Here is a 25,689-nt window from a genome sequence, read left to right as displayed (position 1 = left end):
ACTGACAGTCCCCAGGAACAATGGAGAGATGCCAATGCTCCAGGGCAGCCTGATTGACAGGGTAGGCTGGCTAATGAGGGAGTCAGGAGGCCAGGGGGGGTCCCCTCTTCTGGAATTTCCTGGATCAGAGTGGGGCCATGTTAAGGAGAAAGCAGGAGCCCGAGCTAAGCTGTGGAGCAGGGCTGTGCCAGCCAGAGGGGACAGAAAAGCAACCCAGGAAGCAGGTGAGTGCTGGGAGCAGTCACAGAAGCAGCCTACAAAGCAGACCTGTTGGGGAGGGTGGAAGGAGGGGCGGAGAGTCGGAGGGGCCAGAGAAGCAGCCCAGGGAGATGGAGGCAGAGCATCATCAGCGCTGAGGCAGAGTGGAGCTGGGGCAGTCTGGAGCTGGGTGCAGTGAGCAGCTGGAGGGAGAGAGGGGGACCCTGGGTAGCGGGCCCAGTACAGGGAGATGCCCCCACCCAAGAGGCCTTGCTGGCCAGACTTGGAGGGGAATTGTAACCCTGACAGGGTGGAGGCAACACTAGAAGGAAGGGTCCTGCCACCTAAAGACTGGAGGTGTGTGGCCACTGCCAGAGCACGTGTCTGACCTGCAGCATCCCTGCAGCACAGCCAGGGCCTGGGCAGGAGGCCTGGGACTTGTGATGAACAGACTGAACATCCCTTACACTGCAGAGATGCTGGTTGTGATGTCCCCGTGCCACAGAGCGGGGTTCTATGCTTTCCTTTAATCTTTCCCATTTTTTCCTTATTTTTTTAATTGATTGTTGTTTAATAAATTTTATTTGATTTGAACTGTATGTAATGATCAGTGGGTCAGGGAGCTGTCCAGTGCAAAGAGAGCACCCCAGGGTGAGGACACCCTAGCCATTGCCTTAAGTGACCATAAAAAGGTTGGGGGTCGAGCCCCACAGGAATCCTGGGCCCAGCCTTGTTGGGGTTACAAAGACTCCGTCACACAGGAGAGTGGAAGGGGAGCCCTTGAGGAGCAAGGATTCAGATCCTTTCACTAGCCCATTTTACCGGGGTAGTGCATAAGCCAGGAAAGTTCCCCATAATAGTAGGACTTTCCCCCTCTTACACAAACATGGCGTCAGCTCCCTAGTGGACTGGACACAGAAAGCTGAGCCCTCAGGAGAGCTTCCTGGGTTTGAAGACAAAGATAAACTTTGGGACCATAAGAACCAGCTGAAAGACTTTGGGGTATCCCTCACCTGAGAGAACAAAACAGCCAGTGCTTTGTATCTATGAAAGATGGGACCTGCTAAAACAGACTGGCGAATGCTGCTAGCTTGGTGTGAGTAAGAAACTACCATAGGCAAAGCTAAGTCTAGCTAGAATTAAATTTTAGACATTAGAAAATACGTTACTTTTATTTTTTGCAACTCTGGCATGCCTCTTTCACTCTTGCTCAAAATCACTTAAATCTCTGTTCTTTGTTAATTAAGTTATTGTTAGTTTTACTAACGCTGTTTGTTAAGGTGCCATGTATAACCCAGCTGAGCTAACAAGCTGTTCTATGTAGTGGTTCTTTTGAGGCACCGAACTTGCTGTTTACCTCTGAGTGTCCACTAAGAGGGACTAGCCACTGCAGGGGAGATAGTTTGGGGAAACTAAGGTCCAGAAGGGTTATTGGAGTCACCTTGCAAGAAGCACCTGGGTTGGTGGAAGCCAGGGTGAGACCATCTTGCTGGAAGCAGGTTTCTGACATCAGGGCTCTGAGCCAAAGCCACACAGCCCAGAGGCAGCCAAGATTACATGGCAGGCAGGGACAGAACCTCTTACTGGTCTGAGTGAACCCCTACAGTGTCACAAGGGTCCAATTATTTTATTATAGTTATGCAAAATACTATGTTCCAGAATTACCACTAAAATCATACAGCATCTGTAACTGTCAGATAGTTTAAGCATACAGTGCTAGCAAGATTTACTGTTTTTGTTCAGTACAAAAGTTAAACCGAATGAGTGAAAAATCCCTCAAAATTAACATTATTTATGACAAATGATTCTAACTAAGGTCAGAGGATTAAACTGCAGTAGGTGAAATATTTACAATGTACGCTGAGTTATAAAAATATTGTTAGGCAACTGAATCCTTCTAGTCTAATTGTCAACAATCCCCTGAGTGTAAAGTTACAGTGTTCTAGGGACAAGACATTACTTTTTAACTGAGATGTTTAAAATAACCTTTGTTTGTTACCCGTCAAGATACTGGAAACATTTTACCAAAAATGCGGAAGCAAATATGTACATACAGTTGAACTGTTTAAAATTATTAGACAGCAAAAGAATAATTGTTTCATTTATCCAAGGAGAACACTGCCCTGCAACAAAAAAAGATGTTAATTTAGGAAACGTGTTCACAAATTTAGCTCTTATACCTTGAGAGCATTATGTTTAGTCTGCAACAGCTGTTGCTTTATCTTTATTTCCTCTCGTTTTCTCTCATCTGTGATGTTTTGCTGTAGAGTGTCTCCCCTTTGCAGCAATTCTTTTACAGTACCCTCATTGTCTTCACTCTGATTAAAAAAAATAACAGGTATAATGTGTATTTTAATCTAATTAGTAACTCAATAAACCCTAGGAGACATATATACATAAAAATCCTACACATTCACAGGGGAAATAATCACCTAGTGTGTGTGTAACCCACACACCCTCTGGGCGTGGCGCTGTGTCCCATCTAGTGGCACTGAAACCACTTAGAGAGAGTTAAATGAGCCTGCTTTACAGCCTTAACTAATCGTCAGTTAGCTCCAGAGGTCACACATTTGATCCCACTCGCCGATGAGCGGGGTCTGTCAGTGTTACCTGTGCTTATAATTCTATAGTAGAGATGAAATGTTTTTATTAACTACAGTACCAAAAATGTGTAAAGCTTCTGAAAGGACTAATTAAAGCAGGACTTGAAAACCTGCAGATGTCTGAGATTAGATTTCATGCAATGTCCAGAAGTTATGACTAGTTCAAAAAGTTTTGAAAAACATTACTCTCCCCACATTAAAAAAACCTCTTTATTAAAACAATAAACAAAAGTAAATTTCTAAACCATGGGTTATACCAGCTGATGTGTTTTTATAATCCTTTGTTGAAATTCAGACTTTAAAAAAAGTGCACAGCACCACAAAAGAACACAAGAACCCCAAGCAGCAGTTCTTTGTTTAATCTTCAGTAGGATGAAGTTGATTCAAGGGTGAATGTTTCTGCAATTGAATAATCTTGCTATTCATGGCAAATACACCAACATTGAAAAATGAAAAAAAGTTCTTTATGGAAGAAATCTTTGAAAATACCTCTTAGATTTTCTATGGAAAAGGTAAAGTCAACCTTATGCCACTAAACTTGGGGATTTTGTCATTTGAAATCTACTTTATGTATGTACTAAACTATATTCTTTAAAAAGACTTTGACAATTTATGCCAGCTGAAGATCTGCCCCTGGCAGTAAGCTTGATGCATTCCAAACAGATGACTCTAATGAACACTGTTGTAAAATGTTAGTATTGTTGTCTGTAAAAAAATAAACAGCTGTGTTAGCATTGATTTCAGAATTAATATCAAATGACTTACTTGAAACATCTGTTTAAAAATATATAATGCTCCGCACTTCCTCATAAATGATAGGCATTTGATCTTGCTGAACAGTCAGACTGCTCAATACATGGAGAGAGGGTCAGACGTATACAGAAAGACCATTATCACTTGCCAGGCAAAGAATGGCATTGCACTGAAAAGTAGGGTTGCCAATCCTCCTGGATTGGCCAGGAGTCTCCTGGAATTGGCCATGATTTGCCGGTGGCTTTTGAAAACAATCTGGGAGATTTTAGGCCCCTAAAAGTATGGTCGGCAGTGCAGCAGTGCTAAGGCAGACTCTCTACATACTCTGGGTCCATGCAGTGCCCGGAAGCGGCCGGCATGTCCAGCTCCTACGTGCAGAGGTTGCCAGGGGGTCTCCGTGCTGCCTCCCCCACTGCCAAACGCTGACACAGCAGCTCCCATTGGCCAGGAACCATGACCAATGGGAGCTGCAGGGATGGTGCCTGCAGGTAGGGGCAGCACACAAAGCTGCCTGGCCACCTCTGAGCCTAGGAGCCAGACAGACTGGTTGCTTCTGGGAGCTGCCTGAGGTAAGCTTTGCCCAGCCAGAGCCCACACCCCAAATCCCCTGCCCCATCCCTGAGTCCCCTCACACCCAAATTCCCTCTCAGAGCCTGCACCACACACCCCTTTCTGCACCCACTTGCCCAGGTTCACCGTGGAGTTCCTCCCACACTCCAAGCCCTTCAGCCCCGACCCCTAGCCCTCACTTTCTCCCACAGCCCAACCTCTTGCCCCAACCCAGTGAAAGTGAATGAGGGTGGGTGGCAACAGAAATAGTAGGGATGGGGGTGGTAACGGGGTCTTGGTGAAGGGGTGGGACAGGGGCAGGGCAAAAGTGTTTGGGTTTGTGCAGTTAGACAGTTGAGAACCCTACTGACAAGAGCCTAAAAGTGGGTCCCAGTCCAGTATTCATCAGGATAGTAGTCGTGGCAGAGCACCCCATTGTTTTAAACCCTTTTAATGTTGAAGCTCTTTTACCTACTGTCCTAATGGTATTCACTGCATAAAAATAGCAAATCCATTTGTAGAAAATGGTATTGGCGAATCATTAAAGAGCTAAATGCACTACAAATGTTATTTTCAAGAAATATGAGCAGATGTATGTGGCATTCATTGGTGCACATCAAGATCATATATTGTTTCTTCCAATGAACATAAAACTTGAATTTGTCTACACTGAATTTTTTCTGTCATTACATTGTCCAATTGCCTAGCTTTTCTACATCAAAGTGACAATACACTCTTTTCTACTACAGACAATTAAATGTTTTCTGAAAATTTTGCCACTTCACTTGTCACTCCCTTTTTCATCTCATTAATAATTATTAAATATCACTGGTATTAGTACAAAATCTAGCCTGCCTTGCAGGTTTGCTCTATGGTACTGATAAACACATGAGTTAATACAGAACTGTTTCTTTGTACAATACCTAACCATAAACAAATGTCACTAAAACTAAAGTATTACTCCGAACAGTCAATGCTAAACTGGGCCCACCGAGTTCATAATAAATCAGTATAATTAGCATTTGTGCAAGTCCAGTGTAAAGATCCAAATGCAAAGGTTTCTAATGTCTGCCTCAGCTTTTTTATTCACTTCCATTCCTAGTTCATTCATACTTCCATTACAACCAATTTACCATATCTTTATTGAAGTCTTCCTCTTTCAGATTCACTCCTTGCTGAATTTCAGCCTCCAGTGGTTCAAGCAATTTTTGTATATCAAAGTTAAACTGCTCCAATTCCTTCAAAGGAATGAAGGGCTACAAAAAGAGAGAGAGAGATTGCCAATTTAAATCACAAACTTAATATTTTTATTAGAAACATAAACCAAAAGGAGACATCTGCTCTACCCCCTATTGCTACACTAATAGCACACGTTATGTTTCCAGCTAATATGTTACAAAATATGTTCAACTAGTCAAAGTATCTAAAGATGCCAATAAATATAAACATTTAACAATATTGTAGTAAAATGAATACCAAAATAATGTCATAATTTTATGGTGAGTGAAGACAAAAAGAAAATAAGTCCTGATCTTCCCTCATTCGTATTTTCAAAAAATGTTCTAGTAAATGATATTATATAACACTTATCTAAAAAATTAAATGTTAATGCTCTTTGACCAAGTCTGGTCTGCCAGAAAGTACTCACACAGCAGCAAGCAAAACATTCACATTCAAGTGGCTAACCACATACAATTACCTTAAATTGAGAATAATTACATGGTATTAATTTTATCACTTTTAAATAATTTCTCTGTCACAAAGCAGGGCCAGAGGATCATATGATTGTTATACAGTACCTAACTTATCTAATACACAATCCATACACCTACATAGGTATTTTTCTAATGATGTATTAAAAAATCCTCATAAATAAGGCTTGCATTTCAAAAATGTCACTGAGAAATGTATCAAACCCAGGCAAAAAACTTTGCTACTGTCTTATATAAATCATCATATTTAATCTTATTACCACAGCCTTTAATTTTGAATTTAAAAATGAGTAATGGCTACTTATGAACAACAATAAGCAAACTTTTCTTTTGTTTTCCTTTATGCACCATTTGGGGGAAAAATTGATGTATGAGTGCTTATTTACAGTTTAATATAAATTCATGAGTGTATTCCAAGAGTTTATTATGAGATAAAAATATCAAACGATTAACAAACTAAGCTTTCTTTGTTTAACTCTATAAGCACTTGATTCTTTCTTGATTATTCTTGCTTTAAAATTTGAGTTAAAAGTAGCTTTTTAAATGATTGATACTTTCAGATGCCAGATGCAAAATTACCCATTTGTTATAGTCAGTGTATTAAGCATCAGCGAAACCTTCCTTTATCCCCCAAGAAGGAGTATATTCAATTCGTATTATCTATACCATAATAGCAATATGTTGCGAGATCATCACAATCAAAATAATACAGTAAGAACATGATTAGGGATAGGTGCTGGATTAAGAAAGACAATAGACTTGGAGTCTATTCCTGGCTCTGCTATTTATCTGCTGTATGACCTTGAACAAAATGCACTTCATCCAACAGTGTCTCTTCCCCGACACACTTTCCCTTTCTTTTCTATTTAGCTTGTAAGTTATTTGAGCTCTTGCTATGTGCTTGTATAATGACTAGCACAACCGGACTCTAACGTTGGCTTGGGTGTCTAGGTAATACAACAACACAAATAAGTAATAATTATATTTTCATTGGTCATGATACAGTTGCACTATGGCAGTTGGGCTCCATCCTGCAAACTTGTTTTTACATAAGAACTCCAATTACACAACTGAAGTATTCATGTGAGTGTTTGTAGAGTGAGGTCCATCAATTTTCTTACTACTTTCTTCTTTTGTATTTTGTTCAGCCTTAGTTCCAACATTTAGTCCAACATATTCCTGGTGACATGGGTAACCCCAAAAACCAATTAATGCTTTCAAAATTGTCAGTTAAAAAACAAAAACAAAAAATAAACAAAAAAACGTAAAGCACTACTGACTGGAGATGATAAATATTTTTTAATTTCATTTCTTATTTAGGGGATCTATGGATTTCTCACTCATGCACTTGTCCTGGAGGTATAGCAAGTTTGGTTTCAGCTGGGCCTTTGGTAGCTTTTGGGAAATTCAACCACTATCTTAAGTTTTTTTTCCCAGAAGTTGCAACAGAAATATATACCATGTTTTGTAAAAGTATTGTATATTGATTTAATAAAACAGAATCCCATTATTAAATATTGTTGACATTAACAGTTATGATTAATATCTTAGTTATATTTTGAGTGTTGTATAAGATATACTTTTACCACCGTTATTTTAACAACATGCAATGTTTCAATTATTCAAAACATCTTACTTTACTAAACAGATATAGGGGAAACCAAAAATAAGCAGAAAGATGCAATTAGTAACCTTAGCATTGAAGGTTTCTTGGGCTCAAAAAATGTTAAAGAACTGTAGAATGGTTTACCTTAGTCATTATGTTTCTAACACATTGGGCTCAACAGGATTTTACCAAGAAATACAGAATTATTCTCAGAGCAGTCAACAACTGAAGTGGAAAAGACGGTTACTCACCTTTGTAACTGTTGTTCTTCGAGATGTGTTGCTCATATCCATTCCAAGTAGGTGTGCGCGCGCCGCATGCACGTTCGTCGGAAGAATTTTCCCCTAGCAACACCCGGCGGGTCCGGCAGGCCGCCCCCTGGTGTGGCGCCCTTGGCGCACCGCGTATTACCCGCTGCGACGCAGTCCGCTCCTCAGTTCCTTCTTGCCGGCTACTCCGACAGTGGGGAAGAGGGCGGGTGTGGAATGGATATGAGCAACACATCTCGAAGAACAACAGTTACAAAGGTGAGTAACCGTCCCCCTTTTTTTTCTCTTCGAGTGCTTGCTCCATATCCATTCCAAGTAGGTTGAATTCCCAAGCCTTACCTAGGCGGTGGGGTCGGAGTTGGACATGCGAATGCAAAACAGCTTAACGCCCAACAGCTGCATCGTCCCTGGACTGCTGTACCAAGGCGTAATGGGCGGAGAAGGTGTGTACCGAGGACCACGTAGCTGCACGGCATATGTCGTGGATAGGGACATGAGCGAGAAAGGCAGTAGAAGAGGCCTGAGCTCTCGTGGAATGTGCAGTCACTTCGCCCGGAGAGCGTGGGGCCAAGTCGTAGCAAGATCTGAATGCAGGCCGTAACCCAGGAGGAGATTGTTTTGGAGATGAGACAGGGCGACCTTTCATCCTGTCTGCCACGGCAACAAAAAGTTGGGACGTCTTGCGAAGGTTCTGGTGCGGTCGATGTAAAAACGCCAGCGCTCTAAGCGGAACATCGAGTGAGTGTAGCTCTCTGCTCTCTACGTGATGCATGAGGTTTAGGATAAAAGACCGGAGGAAAATGTCCTGGTTAAGGTGGAAAAGGAGGAGACCACCTTGGGAAGGAAGGCAGATTGGGCCGCAGCTGTACTTTGTCCCTGTGGAATATCGTGTGTAAGGGGTCCACAACAAGAGCTCGAAGCTCCGAGACTCTCCTGGCCGATGTAATCGCCACAAGGAACGCCACTTCCCACGAGAGATACAGGAGAGAGCAGGTTTGCCAACGGTTCAAAGGAGGGCCATTAGCCTGGAAAGAGAACCAGACTGAGGTCCCAAGAGGGGCGGGCGGCGGACCTGGGGGAAGAGGCGCTCCAGGCCCTTGAGGAACCTGAGACTGTAGGTGAGAGAAGACAGTGGAAGGGCCTTCCCCTGGGTGGAATGTCGAAATGGCAGCTAGGTGCACTCGCAGGGAAGAAAGCGCGAGGCCCTGTTTGTTTGAGTGCCATAAAGTAGTCCAAAATCACATGGATAGAGCCTGTGTAGGTGTTACTTGTTGTGTCTGACACCAGCAGGAGAACCTCTTCCACTTTGCCATGTAAGTAGCCCTGGTTGCAGGCTTCCTGCTTCCCAGGAGTACCTGCTGCACTGGAGTAGAGCAGCGCAGTTCTGAGCCACTCAACACAGCCAGGAACCACGCGTCAGGTCAGGGAGGGATGGAGGTTTGGGATGGAGAAGCCTGCCCGGTCCTGGGATATCAAGTCCGGATGGGCCGGCAGGAGAATTGGGTCGGCTATCGATAGGTCCCGCAGCGTGTGTACCAGTGCTGCGAGGCCAACGCTGGGGCGATGAGAATTACTCGAGCCTTGTCCCTGCGCAGCTTCCACCACAGGACTTTGTGCACCAGTGGAAATGGTGGGAAGGCATATAGGAGGAGGGTCGACCAGGACACAGGAGGAAGGCGTCCGAGATCGAACCCAGGGGCGAGACCTCGAAAGGAGCAGAACCTGTGCAATTCCGGTTGCTGCGTGAGGTGAAGAGGTCGATCTGGGGAAAACCCCACCTCCGGAAGAGAGAATGGGCTATGTCCGGGCGGAGGGACCACTCGTGGGCTAGAAAGGACCTGCTGAGATGGTGTCGCTAACTCGTTTTGGCACTCCTGGAAGGAAGGAGGCAAGCAGATCCACGGAGTGGGCTATACAAAACTCCCATAGCCTGATCGCCTCTTGACACAGAGGGAGAGAACGGGTCCCCCTCCACTGCTTGTTTATATAGTGCAATCGCGGTGGGGTTGTCCGTGAGCACTAAAGACGCAAAGGCCTTGCAGGTGACGAATAAAGGCCTGACAGGCGAGCGTACCGCTCCTAGCTCCCGAAACGTTTATATGGAGCGACAGCTCCTGAGAGGACCAGAGGCCTTGTGTCCGATGTGACCCCATGTGAGCTCCCCATCCCAGAGAGGAAGCGTCCCGTTGTTACGGATATGGAGATGGTTCCCTGGGGTGGAACGGCATGCCCCGCACACACCAGGGAGGGGTCTTGCCACCAGCGGAGAGATGCAATACCGTCTGTGAGAGTGTGACGATCACGTCCATGACTGTCCCTCCGTGGGTGGTAAAACGGAGGCCAACCAAATTTGAAGGGGGCGAAGACGGAGCTTGGCGTTCTTGGTGACAAAGGTGCAGGCCGCCATGTGACCGAAAGCAGGCTGAGACAGACCCCGGGCCGAGGTCGTGGGAAAGGCGAGCAGGCTCTCTATCACAGAGACTATAGCCCAGAACCGGCTGGGTGGAAGTGAGGCTGTTCCGCGAGCGTGGAGTCCAAGACAGCCCCTATGAATTCTATCCTCTGAGATGGTACGAGGATGGACTTGTCGAAATTGATTAATAGACCCAGCATCGAATAGTTCCCTTGATCACTATGATATGTGCGCGGCGACCTGAGCCTCGGAAGACCCACGGACAAGCCAGTCGTCCAGGTAAGGTTAAGACACATATGCCTTGCCGACGGAGAAAGCAGCCACTACTGCCAGACATTTCGTGAATACCTTGGGGCAGATCCCCAATGAAGGCCGGAAGGGAGGACCGTGAAATTGGAAGTGGCGGTCCGCACCACAAAGCAGAGAAAGCGTCTGTGTGGTGGGTAGATAGAAACATGAAAGTACGCGTCCTCATGTCGAGAGCAGCGAACCAGTCACCCGGATCCAGGACGGGATGATAGACCCAAGGACACCATGGCGGGAATCTTAACTTCTTTTAACGAAGGCATTGAAGTCCGCGGAGGTCCAGATGGGGTCGGAGAAACTTCCTTTCGACTTGGGGATTAAAAAGGCTAGCGGGAGTGAAAACCGGTACTGCCTCTGAGAGTCTTGAGGTATCCTCTATTGCTCCGATTTCGGAGAAGCGGAGAACCTGAGTCAAAGACGATGGCGGCGTGAGAGCGGGTCAACTGAAGAGGACGTGGGAAGTGGTGGGTGGGACGGAGGCGAGAATAAAACTGTAGGTGGTAGCCGAACTCCACCGTGCGCAGAACCCAATTGATCTGAAGTTAATTCGGTCCACACTGGGAGGAAAGGAGAGAAAGCTGGTTGGAAAAAGAAAAGGAGTCCCTGGGGAGAAGGACTGGTGTCTCATCTTTGCTCTCAGAGCGCGACCTTCAAAGCTTTTGTTTCGGTCCCCTGGTGGTTGGCGGAACCATTGTTTGCCCCCCTATCGGGAACCCAGGTTGACGTCTTCAGTTTCACGTGTCGGGGTGGTGTGTCCGCGTGTCGAGCTTGCCCGCCTGTTAAAGTCCTGGCGCGGGCGTACGTGGGGATAGGGACGCTGTAGGTTTGTGGCCGAAAAGGACCTCCGCTGGGTTTTGCGGGTGTGTGCATGCCAGGGAAGCGCATTAATGAGCGATTGGTCCTTTAAGGGCTTGTAGCCTTCGGGTCCGTCTCTCTGAGAAGAGGCCCTGCCCCAAACGGGAGGTCTTGCGGATCGTATGTTGCAGTGTCCAGAGGTAAGCCGGAGACTTGCAACCATCTGAAAATCCGTCTCTATTCGGTGACTCACCGAGCGCTTGGTTCTAGCCGCTGAGTCTCGGCCATCGAGGGCGGCCTGGAAGTGAGGTTCTGGAGATTTTTCCCTTCTTAACCAGGAGGCTCTTGAACTCAGGGCGGGAGTCTACCGGACCAGGTCAGTAAATTTTGTCAATGGAAAAAACCCCGCAGGTGTTAAAAATTGTACCTGCTGAGCAGTGCTTGCTGGTTCGTCCACACGGCAACTGTAGAGACCCTTCCTGGAGTATACTTTGCGGCCCAGTCAAGTCCATGAACGTTTATGGCCCCCGCGATTTTGGGGGCGGGGGCTGGCTGGCCATGAACGCTCCCTTTTCGTTGACGAGGATTGTACGTACGGCAGGAGAGAGCATGGAGGAGGTTTGGGTGTACAGGTATTCATATCCCTTTAGAGGGGTACCATGTACTTCCTCTCCACGCCTCTGGCCGTCGGAGAGGATGGACGTCCGGGAGTACTGCCAAGATAGAATCCGCCTTCGCTTGGGATCGAGCGGTGGGGATGAAGGGCAGGGCTACTCTCGTCGGTGCATCAGACGAGAGAATGTCCACAACAAGGGATCCCTCAACTCTGGAACCTCCCTCTTTTGCCTGGATTCGGTTGATGCTCAACGCACCTCTCGGCGGAGCAGGTCCTGGTGGGGCTCCGGAGGTACGATGGGGGCGGGCCCGATGTTGAAGTGCCCGCACCGCCCTCGTCCAGGGAGGGAGGAGGGGGAGGGGAGGAAGTCCCCGGGAACCCCACTAGGCTCCTCCTGAGGGTCTTGCTGAGGGGGGGCCGTTTCTGGGGCGGCCTCAGGGTCCCGGGTCGCAGTTGACCTGTCGTCATCTTGCGGTGGGCGACTGACAGTGGCCTCCTGCACTTGACGGGTGGCAGATGCACACCGGACCGGTGGGATCGGATCACCTTGGGCTTGATGGTAGGCCCAAGGCGTCCAGAAGGACCACTGCTGCAGCTGCTCCAGACCTTGGTTTTCCGCCACATCCCCATAGAGGGCGCTGTCCAGGCGAGACGAGCCCGAGAGATGTCTCGACGGCCAGGGTGGAGCGGATAGTTCATGAGCCCGGTACCGGGCGTCGGGTTGTCTCGGCGAACGGTGCCGGGAGTCATACCGGTGCCGGGACCGGGACCTGCGACCAGCACGGTGCCGGGCGGTCGACCGGGACCAGGACCTACGACCAGCACGGTGCCGGGAGGTCGACCGGGATCTCGAGTAGCGACGGTAAGAAGGGCTCCGTTGAAGGCGGTGCTGGGAGGTAGACCGTCGGGTTGAGTAGCGGTCTGGTGATCTGGACCGGTGCTGCGAGTACGACCGGTGCCGAGAGTAGGATCAGTGCCGGGACTGCGAGCGGCGTCGCGAGGGAGATCGGCGATGCGAGCGGGAGCAGTGCCATGATCTCGATCGGTGTTTGTCCTCTGCTCCGAGGGACACTGGCCTAAGCATCGCTGGCTTCCCTGCCGACGAGAGGACCCGCACCGGCGGTGCCGGGGGTTGAGGCAGGGAAGGCTCAGTGAAGGCTATAAGTTCCCTCGCCGAAGCAAAGGTCTCCGGCGTAGTGGGAATGGTAAGCTCGACCAGGGCATCTGCTGGGGAGCTGTCCTGCACCGGACTCGACGGCTCTTGCGTGGCTGGAGTCGACGGTGCTGGGAGAACCGGTGCCGTGGCAGATGACGGTGCCGGCCGGCACGGTTTCCCATGCTCAGACTGCGGTGCTGTAGTCGCAGCTGCAGGAGCCTTCTTCTTGTCCTTCGGCGAAAGGGAGCGGTGCCGGGCTGGCTTCTGCGCCAGAGACTGGTGACGTGGTGTTCTGGTGGTACCGGTCGTCTCCGGTGCCGATGAAGCGCTTCTGCCCGGTGCGGATGCGCTCGGTGCCGGAGCTGCAGGGATCAGCGCCACTTCCATAAGGAGCTGCTTTAAGCGCGAGTCCCGCTCTTTTTTCGTCCGGGGCTTAAACGATTTACAGATCCGGCACTTGTCAGTCAGATGGGATTCCCCCAAGCACTTTAAGCAGCGATCATGGGGGTCTCCCGTTGGCATCGGCCGATGGCAGGCCGAGCACTGCTTGAAGCCAGGAGAGCCAGGCATGAGCCTGGGTCCCTGGAGGAGTGAGGAGGATTAAACCTCAGCCCTCAACTATACACAAAAACTAATCTAACTACTAGAACTAACAACTATGAATTAACACTAACTACAGAAGTAACTGTGAACTAGACATGAGAAAAAAACGGGTGAAACGCTAGGGAAGTGGAGGTCAGCAAGCCGCACTCCACTGTTCCAACGACCGACATGGGCGGTAAGAAGGAACTGAGGAGCGGACGCGTCAGCAGGGGTATATATGCGGTGCCACAAGGGCGCCACGCCAGGGGGCGCCTGCCGACCCGCTGGGTGTTGCTAGGGGAAAATTCTTCCGACGAACGTGCACGCGGTGCGCGCACACCCACTTGAAATGGATATGAGCAAGCACTCGAAGAAGAATTGTTAAACAAATCAATAGTTTCCCCTCAAATGTTTTGAAGATTGCTTTAAAATTATTTAAATTTCACCAAAATAAAAACCAATAAAGGAAACAAGAACAGGAAATACAGAAGCATGATTAAATTGTGCAAAAGCTGACAAGGAAAAACTGAAAGAGTCAAGAAGAAGGAAGTGAATGAAATAAAAAGGCAGAACCTGGTAAAATGCATAAATATATCTTTTTTTAGTAGATTTTGACATAATATATTTGTTAATTTAAGATGTAAGTTAAAAAAAGTTTACAATTATTGTCATATCTTGGTGAGCTTATAACAAATAAAATAAAATGTGATTCCTCACCCTCTACTTACAATTTTATGATAAAAATTAGCATGAATATACAATTCATCGATTTCTACCTGACTTGCTCTTGAGAAAATTTCAACATCCTCAACTTATACTGAGTAAATAAATAAATACTACTACTATTACTTAGGTCATACAGTTTTTCAGTCCATGAATCACAAAGCATTTCATAAAAGAAAGTATCATTATGTCCATTTCTGAAACGGGGAAACTGAGGGATAAGGTCATATGTCCAAATTCACAGAGCAGGTCAGTGGCAGACCCAGGAGCAGAACCCCAGAGTTTTGATTCCTAGCTCCGTGCACTATCCAGTGGATCATGCTGCTTTGATCATTTCAGTTGGAGATGTGGGTGTCCAGCAACTACTCAAGTCAGTTCCTTTAATCAAGGACAGTGAACTATATAATAAGATAATTACCTTAAAGTTATTTACTCAATTTGTAGAAATGTTTTGTACAAGCATCACAGCAGTAAGACATCTCACATGATAGGACAATAATACAATGAACTATTTTTTAATGTTATGCCCCTATTTAGCAACATCATACTAGGCCTCGTTCAGCTATGTTCTCAGATCTTTATTTTGTATCTGTTGCAATGAGATCTCTGCAGTGCAACTTTTGGAGGTGCGGATTACATTTTGGGCTTGTGGGTAAGAGATTATTTGAGTGGAGTCCTTCTGAACTTTCTGCATAACTTGCACAATTTCTCATTGCATATTAGACGAAGTTCTATGCTACACCACCCTGAATGTGAGGCTGAATTATCAGCATTTGATGAGACCCTGCTATACACATGTATTCTTTTCAATGTGTCATCCTGGAAGGACTGAGAGATTGCAATATCATTCTCATAAATAATCAGACATACTTATATCCTTCCTTAGCAAAGGTAAATAATTTATAAATATTTCTTGCTCTGGTTGATGAGATGACCTGTAGTTTGCCATTCTCTGTGTTCAGGTATGTGGGGGGGGGTTTCTGTTGTTTGGACTCGGGTTCAGGGTACTTTCCATTCAGAGCATTCACTGGATCTATCAAATGTAAAGGCTTGTAGTAATTTGAATTTTAGCATTTGATTTTCCTTCCATTTACGCTGCTTTAAAGTGAGTCTGCTTCTGAAACCATGTCATGTAACAATGATAAAGAATCACAGAGAGAGTCAATTTCATATCGGACTGAACAAGGAGCTTTATTAGATGGTGAGAGGGAAGCATTACCACTGAAGTTATTCAGTGTCAAATTCCCTGAAAAGCTTCTCTATGGGAGTTGCTTGAGGAATACTCTATCTGGCGTCCAACAGCAACTTTACAAACACACAAAAACCTACCAAAAACAACAAACAGCTCTCTGAACTCAGGATTTGCTTACTTAGCATATGACTATAAAAAACTCATGTGAGTGTTGTGTCATAGGATATAAAAAGTCAATTTCATTTTCAACTGCACAAACAGAAATTTCTTCTCATGGATTAGCCAGGTTAGAGAGGCATCATGGTCCAGTGGATAGGGCACTAGGCTGAGGCACTAGACAACTGGGCTCTAAATCCTAACTCTGCCACTGACCTGCTGTGGGACCATAGGCAAGACATATCATTTACCTGTGCTTCTGTTTCCCTCACACTTTTTGTCTGTCTTTGTCTATTTAAATGGTAGCTTTTCATGGCAGGGCCTGTCTCTGAGAGTCTGTATGGCACCTAGCACAAGGAGGACTTGATCTTGTTTGGGGCCTCTAAAATCTACTGTAGTATAAATAATCAGATGACAGTTCCCGTATGGAACAGTAGTGAGGCTGTACCTACAGAACTATGTGCAGGCATGTGACACTCACTATGAGAAAGATGTTGACTAATTGGAGGTAACTCAGAGAAAAATAACAGAAATAACTGACGTATTACAGTGGCTTATAAGGCAAGATTACACAAAATAAATGTGTCTAGGTTTATGTGACTACTCATGTGACACAAGTATATGGTACAAACGCCAAGGCTGAGGAGGAATGGTTTAGTTTGTAAGCAGGAGTAACGGGATAAAATTAAGCACAGGAAAATGCAGGTTAACAGGAAACAGTGAGGTCAAGTTCATTGTGAAATAGCTTTCCAAAGAAAATGGGGAACCCCATTACTTCAGAAATTAAATGCTGAGCCAGAAAAAGCACTTGATTCCACACTGAAGAGAACAAGGCTACATTTTGAGGAAGACGAACACATTTTTTATAATAGATATTTCAATAAATTAAAGATGTAATATTCCCTATTAGTCCAATAACACTTGTACCATAATGACCAAAATGAAAAGAAAGTTATTAGAAGTTGGACCTACTTTTTACTAGGCCATTTAGAGTCTCCTCTTAAGCTCAGGATGATGTTGACAAGTAGTAGGGATAGGAAAATATATTGATTACACTAGCATTCTGAAAGCACTTATAACTTTAGCATTGCTTATTAGCATGTTAGAACATTTATGTATTAAGCATGCACCATATGGTACAGCTGTGCAGTATGTATCAACAGAACTTTTTTGGATTCAGTGGCATAACCTTACGTTAAATTAATTTTGCTATATATCCACATAGCACTTATGATTAATTTCTTTTAAATTCATAACGTTCACAGTTACTGATGGAAAAGTAAATGTCTTTTTGAAAAAGAATACACATTTGCTGTTGTGTTGTACAGCAAAGGAAAGATGTAGGTAGGTCAAACAAGCTAACGGTGTTCTTGGTCAGGGAAGACTAAGAAATAACTTTACACATCTTTGAAGAGTGACATAATTGGAAACCACTCAGATAAAAATGTATGATTAACTACAGAATTAATAAAAGCAAGAAATTATTAGCACTTGTTCATATTATGAAATGAGGTATGCTTTGATCCCACCCCCATAGAATATCATGTTCAAATAGCTTTGGGGTCTAGTCTCCCACTGATGTGTGAGGAAGCCATGGGCTCAATTCTCATGAATTCTGAGCAAATCTCCACCTCCTAATATCAAAGGGAGACTTTGTTATTAATTCCTGTAATAGGAATCTATAAAACAAACTACTGCAGTCTGAGGAGCCTAGCAACATTTTTCCATAGCTTTTAGATTTAAGATTTTTTGAGAGTTAACATTGTCATAAAAGTCCTGATTTAAATGATGCAAACTGAAAGTTACTGTTAATTTCTTGATTCTTCAATATATGACTCAATAACTTCTTGTGACAGGCAAAATAGAATAGTAAAGAGCACACTTTATTATGCCATAATCTCTATGTTTAAAGTTCTCAAGGAATCAAACACCAAGGGAAACCAACTCCACATTATTTCATATTTTCTTTCATGGTAATGCATCTTTTCTTATGACCAACGATTTCCATTTTCAACAGTGAGCTATAATAAAACTGGCTGTGGCACAAAGAATATGTTGGTTACATTAGTCATTGGTCTCCTACCAGGATGGATGAAGAAATGCCCCCATTGATTCTGTTAGATTTCTTAGCTGCCTTTGATCAAGTGCTGTTGATAGGGATGCAGTCCTTGGTAAATACAGGTGCTGTCAATTAAGTTGTTCCATTTTGTGTTTATAAGAGAACTCAGGGTAGCGTAGATCCACTGCCCCAAGAGATCTAATGTAGCACCATGAGGTTCTATTCTGTCACCATATGCAGACCCAAATACTTCACAACAGTGAAGGCTATGTTGACCCATAAGTTCTATACTTCAGCAATTGCTTTCCAAGAGGTATGTACTGTACTTAATATGCAAGCCCAAGTCACAAAAACCTATTATACTACAAAAATCTATTATACTACAAAATGAAATGAAAAACAAAGCATCCTTTAATTCACAGTCAATTATTCTATGGTATAAAGAGGAAGACAAAATGTGGAAGAGAGATATAGCAATGTAGACTTTTGTATAAAGAGGATAGATCATTCCAAGAAATCTCAGGTTAACATACTTTCAGTAGACATACTATATCCTACCTCAATACAGAATTATTTTTGAAGTTCCTTCTCCTATATTCCTGATACTCATTCAAGATATAAGGCTAAACTCAGATCTGTGATATGGATTTAGGGGTCCAGTGATGTCAAGAGGTGAGGGTCATTGATGAGAACTAAAAACAGAATTTGCCTATTGGCTCAGATCATCTCCCTTTCACTTGAACACGGAGGGGCCAATCTTGCCTGCATCCCTCCTCTTTCATGCCCTCCTCTGTGCAATTGTTTCTCTTCCCTTGGACATCACAAAAGCTTCCCTGTGGTGTTTAGAGTCAGTCTGGAGGTCCATGATAGCATGACAGCAATAAAGTCTGGTTTCCAGGAAGTCACTGGTACTGGAGCCAGTGCAGAGGCACCAGACCTGGTAACAATAAGCCCTAACCTACAGCAGATCTTTGGGGATTCCCAGGAATCTCTCATGTTTGGCAGTAAAGCCCACAGTCCTTTCAGCCAGGGGGAAAAAAATCATGCTCCCAGTGCAGCTTTCAAGATGAGAGTAAATCTATGAATGATAAACTCCTATGTTTTGATTATTATTTTATAATTTTTTTACTAGAGCCAGGACTTTAACTTTCTTTAATTGTTTTATGCTTTATATTTTCCTGGCAAAGAAAATAGTTTAGCTCACTGGTAATATAATAGTTAAAGTCTCTTGCCCTTTCCTAATCCCCATTACTTAAAATGCCTGCAGGCCTTAATGCCTTTAAAACCAGTTTAGTTTATAATCATATTTGCTTTTTGGATGATTTAAAGAGATAAAAATCCCATAGCATAATGGTTTTAATCAAAGATGAATTTAAACAACTCTATATCAAGTAGCTCTGTGGTACTGAATTATGATGATATATTAATAATTAAAATAAATCATCTGTCTTAATGCAAGTACATATTTAAAACAGTCTTACAAAAAACTCACATGTATGTAGCTTATTGTTATAACTGCAAGTTTTTGTTTTGCTTGTTTAATACCAAAGGAATAGATAATAATTACCCAGTTTGCCTGGAGCAAGGGGCAGCAGATCATTGCAGCTTGGGAGGAAGATTGTCATTCAGAATTACAAACTCCTTCTTGGTTCTCCCACCACATGGGAGGAATAAACTGTAGCAAGTTTAAGCTCAGCCTGACACATTGGAGCAGCTACAACAAATGGTGGATTCGGGTTTGGGGAAGGAGAGAAGGTTCTATCTATTCCTTGCCCTTGCATTTCCACCTGTCCTGATTCCTTTTCCATGCTGCTACCTAGGATGCGTGGTCTAATGTGGATGAAGTAATTTTGAGCCATGTTCCACACATACCTGGCCAAAATTTGACTAAAAATTACCTGTTCCACATTAAGACCATATTCAGCACAAAGTAGTTAAACCAGTGCCTAACTTTAAGCGGATGAGCAATCCAAATGAAGTTGATGAAAATATAAAGAACTTTGTTGAGTCAGCGTTTGAAAGAAAAAGACCAGATAAATGTAATTGAAAAAAATCAAACTAAGAAAAAGGCCATTTTAAGTCGTGGGAAAAGCCAAAAATCATAGTAGTTCCAATGGTGATATATATGCTTAAGAAATAATTATTCCATTTGTATCGTCTATAACTACTAATTTGGTCTTTGGGGTGCAATTCTAGCCTCACTGAAGTGAGGCCAGGTTTTCACTTCTTATAATTTAAAAAGGCAGCTGATGTTCTCTGTGTTTAATAAACTTTGTTCATGAGTAGATACCTTGTGTGCTTTGTTTAATTCTTGAACACATTTTTAAAGATGAGTTACATGCTCATGAAAATAGTTACCTATGAAATGGCAACAGAATAAACATGATGAACTCTCCTCTCTCCCCCACACACATACACACCAATTCACTTTTCCTTCCCACATTCTTAATATTTACATTTTAATTATATATCTTTTTATTGTTCCTTTGAAAAATGTGTTTGGGGGAATTTGATTCCCCCCTATGTAGGACCATGCACCTTTCATAAAGCACCAATTAGCATGCGTCTCCACATGGGAGCAGTTCCTCCTACCTTTCCACTCTTAATTCTTTGTGATATAGCTGCAAATCGCTGGTTGAGCTCTGACACTTTAGGCTCTACTACTTTCCTGCAGTGATCTCCACGGTTTGTCATCAAGTCTACTGCCTGGTCACGCACAGAGTCCACCTTTGGACGCATATCATTCAGCTCAGCCTTTAAGCGCTACAGTCCATGAGCAAGAGACAGGGCTTGAAGTTAGTAATAAATGTAAAGAGAGAGTGAGAGAGACAGTGTGCAAAAGAACAAGGAGCAAAACCAAAAAGCAAATTCAGGTAACTCTGTGAACGTGCACATATAATAGGGGAGCTCTGTATAGATAATCTATCCTGACTGTGTAGCCCTCAGGTTTAGAGAGGGTGTACGTATATACTTTATTAATGGTCTACACTAGCATTTATTGAAAGATGATGGAGAACGTATTTCCAGTTTTTTTCTAGAGAAGCTGTTTCTTGCAATATTAATATACTCGGTGGAAGAGGTAATTTTTTCAGATCAGTGGGAGTCCTAAAACTTAAAATGTAAAGACTGTGTCTTGATCTTTGTCCTTATCCAAGTAAACATACTGTAAACAACATTTACATGAACCTTGTGTGTGAGAAAAACCTGTGTGTTTGTTGCATGCTTTTCACAAGTAGGAACAGTCAAATTACTCTCCATCAATAGCTACAAATAGTTTTGGTAAACACAGATTTACGATTTTGAACATTATTATTTTTGACCATATGTCTTCTTGACTACAGGGAGGTATTCAATAACAAAGGGGAAGTCTACACCACCATGTAGCATTGCTAATTTTCACGCTGTAAAATAGTTTTATTCATGCTGTAGAGGTATGGTACTATTGTTCATGATGAGAAAAATGCTATGTTAAATGCCCAGAAAGGAGAAGGGGAGCAAAATCACCTGCTTCTGCTATTGGAATTTTGAAGGTATTGTCAAAAACAGGCAAAGTATGTAAATATAGGCTAAAACACTGGAGATTTGAAACATAATTGGGCTTTAGGATTTGTGTTGCATTGACTACAAGTAATGACTGTGTAATAAGAGGTTATGCCTGTATTGATGGAAAGGATAATTGTACTTTATACCTTACATTGGCAAAATTGCTCATCCTATTAAAAAGACTGCCCTGTAATCCTGCTAAAATCAATGTTATGAAGCATTGATTTATTCCCTGAATAAATGTTGGTTTGAAAATTATGGCTGTCTTGAAATTTGAGAAGTTTTGCTTTAAGCAAATTGTATCACACTAATGTCAGTAACACTGTCCGATTTAGATTTTGCAAACTGTTCCTCAATTAGCATGTACTGACTATGTTGTCAAAGCATGGTCAAATATCCAGGTGACTAAATGTCACACAAATTCATTCAGGTGAAAACAATCAATACAGAGCATAACTCAAGGCAGAATACAACCTCAAGTATGAAAAACTGTCTTAGACTGGATTCAAATTCTGAGCCTCATGCTTTACAGTGCATGCCAATTTTTAATAAATTGGATCTGATGATATCGTAGTGCTAAATAATGCCCTGCATCTGAGGGCAGATTTGTTGTTTGCAATGGGGACCTGTACATGCATTGTATATGGCACATAATATCCCTTCTATAAATGATGAGCCACTTCAGCTAGGATTTTTCTCTGTTGTATGTTGCCAGTGCAATCAGCGTTTGGTAAGCTAAAACATTATGATATGAATAGCAAGCACACAATGATTCACAAAAGAAGGGAGTAGAGAGGAAAAGGAGCACACAGATACATTTTCTTTTTTAAATAGATGCCTTTGAGGTAATAGTTTTCAGCAGAGAGGCTTAAGAATAAGCGTTCTGCTCACTATGAAGTTCCCAAACCTTAAAATAACATTTTTAATTTTTTTTCTACTGCAGGGCTTACTTTTGCTATTCATTACAATATTATTAAGCAATTTATAAGTTGTTGGAGGATAATTTTGTCAAGAGAAAAATAATATTTCACTATCTTTCATGATGCGCTTTAAAACTTCTAGGCTAAAAAGCTTAATGTATATAGTTTTTTAGAATAATATAATAATAAATGCTTTCCAGAAAACTGAATGTGTTACCTTAAGAACTTCCTCTTTTTGCTGAGACTTTTGTTTTTCAGATTCATCCAATAATATTTCAGAACGATACATCCAGGCTGTGATGTTAGCTACATTCTGATCAAATGTCTCAATTTGCTTTTGATATTCCTGTATGCGGAAAACAGTAAGTATTTATAAAAAAAATCACAGCTGAAATAAAAGAAATCCGATTATGCAAACTGTGGCAAACATTACATACGTTATAAAGCTAAAATTAATTACATTTTTCCAGTAACTCTCTCTCTCAAATACGTGTATATGTGTTTATATCCATTGGCAGTATGTAAATATTTATATGTATTACAGAAGAGCAATAGTGACATATTTAAGGTAGAAGTGGATTTTTCAATTTGACTTGGACTAAAATCTCTGGTTACTGAACCTACGTGAATGAATTTAGTCCCCTACCTCTTTGAAAGCAAATTGAATGGCTATTTAAAAGTCCTCATTTTGGCTAAGGAAGAATTTAAAAATGCTTCCTTTTGGAAAATTTGGATTATTGTCTCATCTTTTTATGAATTCCTATATTCATACAAATATAGCTTCTAAAATCCAGAATCTCTCTCTCAGGCCACGTCTACACTACGGGATAATATCGAATTAGCTAAAATCGGTTTTATAAAACTGATATTATAAATTCGATTTCATGCGGCCACACTAGGCACAGTAATTCGGCGTTGTGCGTCCATGGTCTGAGGCTAACGTCGATTTCTGAAGCGTTGCATTGTGGGTAGCTCTTCCGCTAGCTATCCCATGTCCCGCAGTCCCCGCCCCTGGAATTCTGGGTGAATCATATTTGTCGCGGGTGGTTCTGGGTAATGTCGTCAGTCATTCCTTCCTCGGTGGGAAACATCAGCTGACAATCCTTTTCGCGCCGTTCTCCCTGGAATGCCCTGGCAGACACCATTGCATGGCAACCATGGAGCCCGTTCAGCTTTTGTTTTTCCGGCACGTATGTGTACTGGATGCCGCGGACAGAGAGGCGATACTCCAGCGCTCCAGCAGCATTCACTTGCTTTGCAATGATAGCAGAGATGGTTCCGGTCGTTCCTGTACCGTCTACTGCCGAGGAAAACTGGCAATGAGATGACAGTATCTCTTCTCCTCTGTCTGTCCGCTGCTATCTATGAGTGCCCCTGGTCTGAAATCGGCCGGCGGGCGCAATGCACAAGCAAAATTGAGGATTGACTCATGGGACGAGTCATCCCTCCCTTAATGGTTTCTAAAGAATAGCAGTCCTGCCATAGAATAAGGGCAGTGTATTAGAGGGACCAGGTATCAGAGCACAGCTAGTCAATGTCAGTAATTCACAGGGGTGCCCTGAAACAACCCCACCGCGTTGTTCCGTCCTCCCCAACTTACCTGCGATAACCAGTCAGGCAGTGTCCCTGCCATTTGGGTCAGTCAAGTAATAAAGAATGCAGGAATAAGAAACACTGAGTGTTGTGTGACATACATAATGAGAGAGAGGGGCAGCCTCCCGATGCGCGTGAATCCAGGAGGTACATTAAACGTGTGGGGGAAGAGGAGCACAGCATGCTGCTGCTATGACAGTCCAGGCAGTACTGAATTGTTTTTTTACCAGGAAAGGGAGGGGGTTTGAAGGTCCCCCCAGTTGCTTATGATGAAGCTGGTTTATTAGCCATTCGTGTCCCTATCTACTGGGGGGGGGAGTAACCAGAATGTTGGCCTCTGATGTCAACGTTAGTATTCATGAGGACGGTTACTAGTCCTATTGCACCGTCTACCACCGGGAAGGGAGAGGAGAGAGAGCGGATACTGCTCTTCATGCTGCAGCATCGCGTCTACCAGCAGCATTCAGTACACATAGGGTGACATTGAAAGTAGTCAAGAATGATTTCTTTCCCTTTCTTTCATGTGGTGGGGGGGCGGGAAGAACTGAGGAGCTGTTCCTGAACCCGCCAGACACTGTGTTTGAACTACAGACATTGGGAGCTCAGCAGAATGCGAAATACTTTCAGAGACTGCTGTGGACTGTGGATAGCTGGATCCTCAGTACCCCCTCATCCATGAGCGTGTATTTGAGTCTCTGGCTTCCCGTTACTGTGTCACGCAGCCGCTGTGTATCCTGGAGATTTTTTTCAAACGCTTTGGCATTTCGTGGTCTGTACGGAGCTCTGTACAACAGATTTGCTCCCCATACAGCGATCAGATCTATATCTCCCGTCGGTCCATGCTGGAGCTCTTTTGGATTGAGACTGCATCGCCACCCGTGCTGATCAGAACTCCACGCTGGGCAAACGGAAATGTAATTCAAAAGTTCGCGGGCTTTCCTGTTTACCTGCCACTGCATCCGAGTTTCAGAATTTGCTGTCCAGAGTGGTCAGTGGTGCACTGTGGGATACCCGGAGGCAATAACTTCGATTTCCGTCCACACTAACCGTAATCCAATATGTTATATCGATTTAGTGCTACTCCTCTCGTCGGGCGTTGGGAGTACGAAGAAAGAGCTTGATATCTAGAGCCCTTTATATCGATATAAAGGGCGTTGTAGTGTGGACGGGTACAGAGTTAAATCGATTTAAAAGCGTAGTGTAGACCAGGCCTCACACACACTCACCCCTATTATCTGTGTGAGCAAATGACATTGCCCTACTGAATTTAAGTTTTTTAACCTACTCCCATAATCCGCCACAGCTGCAGAAAGGTACAACAAGAGGGGCCGTGGTGAGGCAGAGAAGAAGAGATGCCAGCAGTGAGTTTCTATATATTTGTTACCCTGCGCGTGCGCGCGCACATGCGCACACACACACACACACACACACACAAATTCTTTGTTTACAACCCACAAAACACCACTGAGGTCAGTGGACATATCGACACAAAATCTGCCGACAGTGCACCCACGTATACATGTATTCTAATGGGGCCTAAAAGTGCAATGTAATGGAGTTGAGCCCATAATATTAACCTCCACACCTATCCATACACTTAGGCTTAGTATGGTTTGGTGATGGTGAACTAGAAGCACAAATACTTTTATCTTACCAACAATAGGTTGAGCCACTCCTCAGCTCGTGAAGTTACTGCTATCCAGTTACTTTTCAGGAGGCTGAGCTTATCATCCACTAGACCTTCTTTTTCCTTAAGCACTGTCCTCAGACCCTCTCCTAGATCACTGATGCTCTTCAGATGGAGCTGGCGTTTTTCAATCTCTTTCTGTGTTGCCTGTGGAAAGTGTACCCAGGATGATTACTTAGTAAATATGAAAGGCCGTCTGGAAATAGAACACCTCAAGGAATCAAAAATTATATTTGTCTCCACACTATGATTGTACAA

At 43.7% G+C, this 25,689-nt stretch overlaps 1 protein-coding gene across 8 annotated transcripts in view; it reads right to left on the bottom strand.

Moving 5' to 3' along the window:
- Nucleotides 1–25,689, bottom strand: part of LOC116825693 (dystrophin) — a 1,328,444-nt gene that overhangs the window by 1,112,955 nt on the left and 189,800 nt on the right. For 7 of the 8 annotated variants that reach the window (XM_075059803.1, XM_075059815.1, XM_075059808.1 and 4 more), the window contains exons 20-24: nt 25,399–25,578; nt 22,369–22,497; nt 20,281–20,451; nt 5,237–5,359; nt 2,379–2,516 (exon numbers count right to left, since the gene is read on the bottom strand). In XM_075059803.1, the coding sequence (XP_074915904.1) occupies nt 2,379–2,516; nt 5,237–5,359; nt 20,281–20,451; nt 22,369–22,497; nt 25,399–25,578 (741 nt within the window). The remainder of the gene's footprint in view (nt 1–2,378; nt 2,517–5,236; nt 5,360–20,280; nt 20,452–22,368; nt 22,498–25,398; nt 25,579–25,689) is intronic. The other variant, XM_075059823.1, reaches the window with a different exon arrangement.

Source organism: Chelonoidis abingdonii, chromosome 1 (genome assembly GCF_003597395.2).
Source record: "Chelonoidis abingdonii isolate Lonesome George chromosome 1, CheloAbing_2.0, whole genome shotgun sequence".
Classification (NCBI taxonomy): Eukaryota; Metazoa; Chordata; order Testudines; family Testudinidae; genus Chelonoidis; species Chelonoidis abingdonii.
Note: the sequence above shows the minus strand (reverse complement) of the source record. Positions and strands in the feature narration are given on the sequence as shown.